The following is a 1020-nucleotide window of genomic DNA, read 5'->3' as shown; positions in this document are numbered from 1 at the left end:
TGAATGTGGGGCTGGCCTGTGGTCAAGAGGGCAGAGGGTGTGTCACTATTATTGAAAAAATCATCATAAGGATCTGAAGTGTCATCCTCAAGGTTTCTGAGAGTCCTGGTCTGACCAGTTGTGTCTCCCTCTATCTTGCAGACCAAGTATCTAAGTCTGCAATCCAGCATCAATAGCTTCTGTAGGAAATAAAATGGCAACCGATTCTCTTTGTCTGGCTCAGTGTCATGCACAGAAGTCTTGGAAATCAGATGGAAATCTGCCCTACCCATCTTCCTTGGATAGTAAGGCTCCAGATCAAGCCTCTTGGCTAAGTCTAAAAAGCTGGAATTTATCACTTCATGCTGTTTGATGGTACTTAGTTCTGGTTCACATAACTTCATCTTTCTCTGAGAGATACTTTCCAGTTCTTTTTTCACCTGGTCCAGCTGTAAACAGTTCAATGTAGCTTCATATTCTCCACTGATGAGGAAATTCAAGTCTTTCTCCAGAGTTTCCCAATCATGACCTGCCCTGGGTTTTGAGAGGATATGAAGCACTTCTTTGGACCATGACTGTCCCATGTGAGATTGCATGAGCTCCAAACGTTGCTTCTTTTCTTCTGAAGACACAGAAATAGGACGAGTGGTAACTGTGAGTCCTGTGAACAGAAGGAATGCCTGAGCCATATAGGCACATTTCTTATTAAGGTTCTGGTATTTTTCATGGGCTTCTTTCATTTCACATAACAGGAAATTTAAGTCTTCACGTCCTAGGAGACAATGAAAGGTTTCGTTTTTCTCCTTGTACCCTGCACCAACTGCAATGGAAAGTAACAGTAGGTATGTGCCTGACTCTCCTGACTGTTTCAAGGCCTTGAGAAAGGAGCTGAGAAATAAACTGATCTTATACGTGGCCTTTCTTCGAGCTTCTTCCATCTTTCCCAAGAACTCTAAGTTAGGATTTATTTCAAGAAGATCATTCTTTTCCCTTTCTAAGAGTTGAATGAAATCATCAAATTCTGTAACATGTATATGTTGT

The 1020-nt window shown here is 41.6% G+C and overlaps 1 protein-coding gene across 1 annotated transcript; it reads right to left on the bottom strand.

The window, feature by feature from the left end:
* Positions 1–5: 5 nt before the first annotated feature.
* On the bottom strand, positions 6–1013 carry LOC123255555 (interferon-induced very large GTPase 1-like; the record flags this gene model as incomplete). Its single annotated transcript, XM_044684327.1, has 1 exon — positions 6–1013. A coding segment is annotated over one exon (1008 nt), but the record flags the coding sequence as incomplete, so codon positions are not given.
* Between the last annotated feature and the right edge of the window lie 7 nt (positions 1014–1020).

Source organism: Gracilinanus agilis, unplaced genomic scaffold (genome assembly GCF_016433145.1).
Source record: "Gracilinanus agilis isolate LMUSP501 unplaced genomic scaffold, AgileGrace unplaced_scaffold48596, whole genome shotgun sequence".
NCBI classification, from domain to species: domain Eukaryota; kingdom Metazoa; phylum Chordata; class Mammalia; order Didelphimorphia; family Didelphidae; genus Gracilinanus; species Gracilinanus agilis.
Note: the sequence above shows the minus strand (reverse complement) of the source record. Positions and strands in the feature narration are given on the sequence as shown.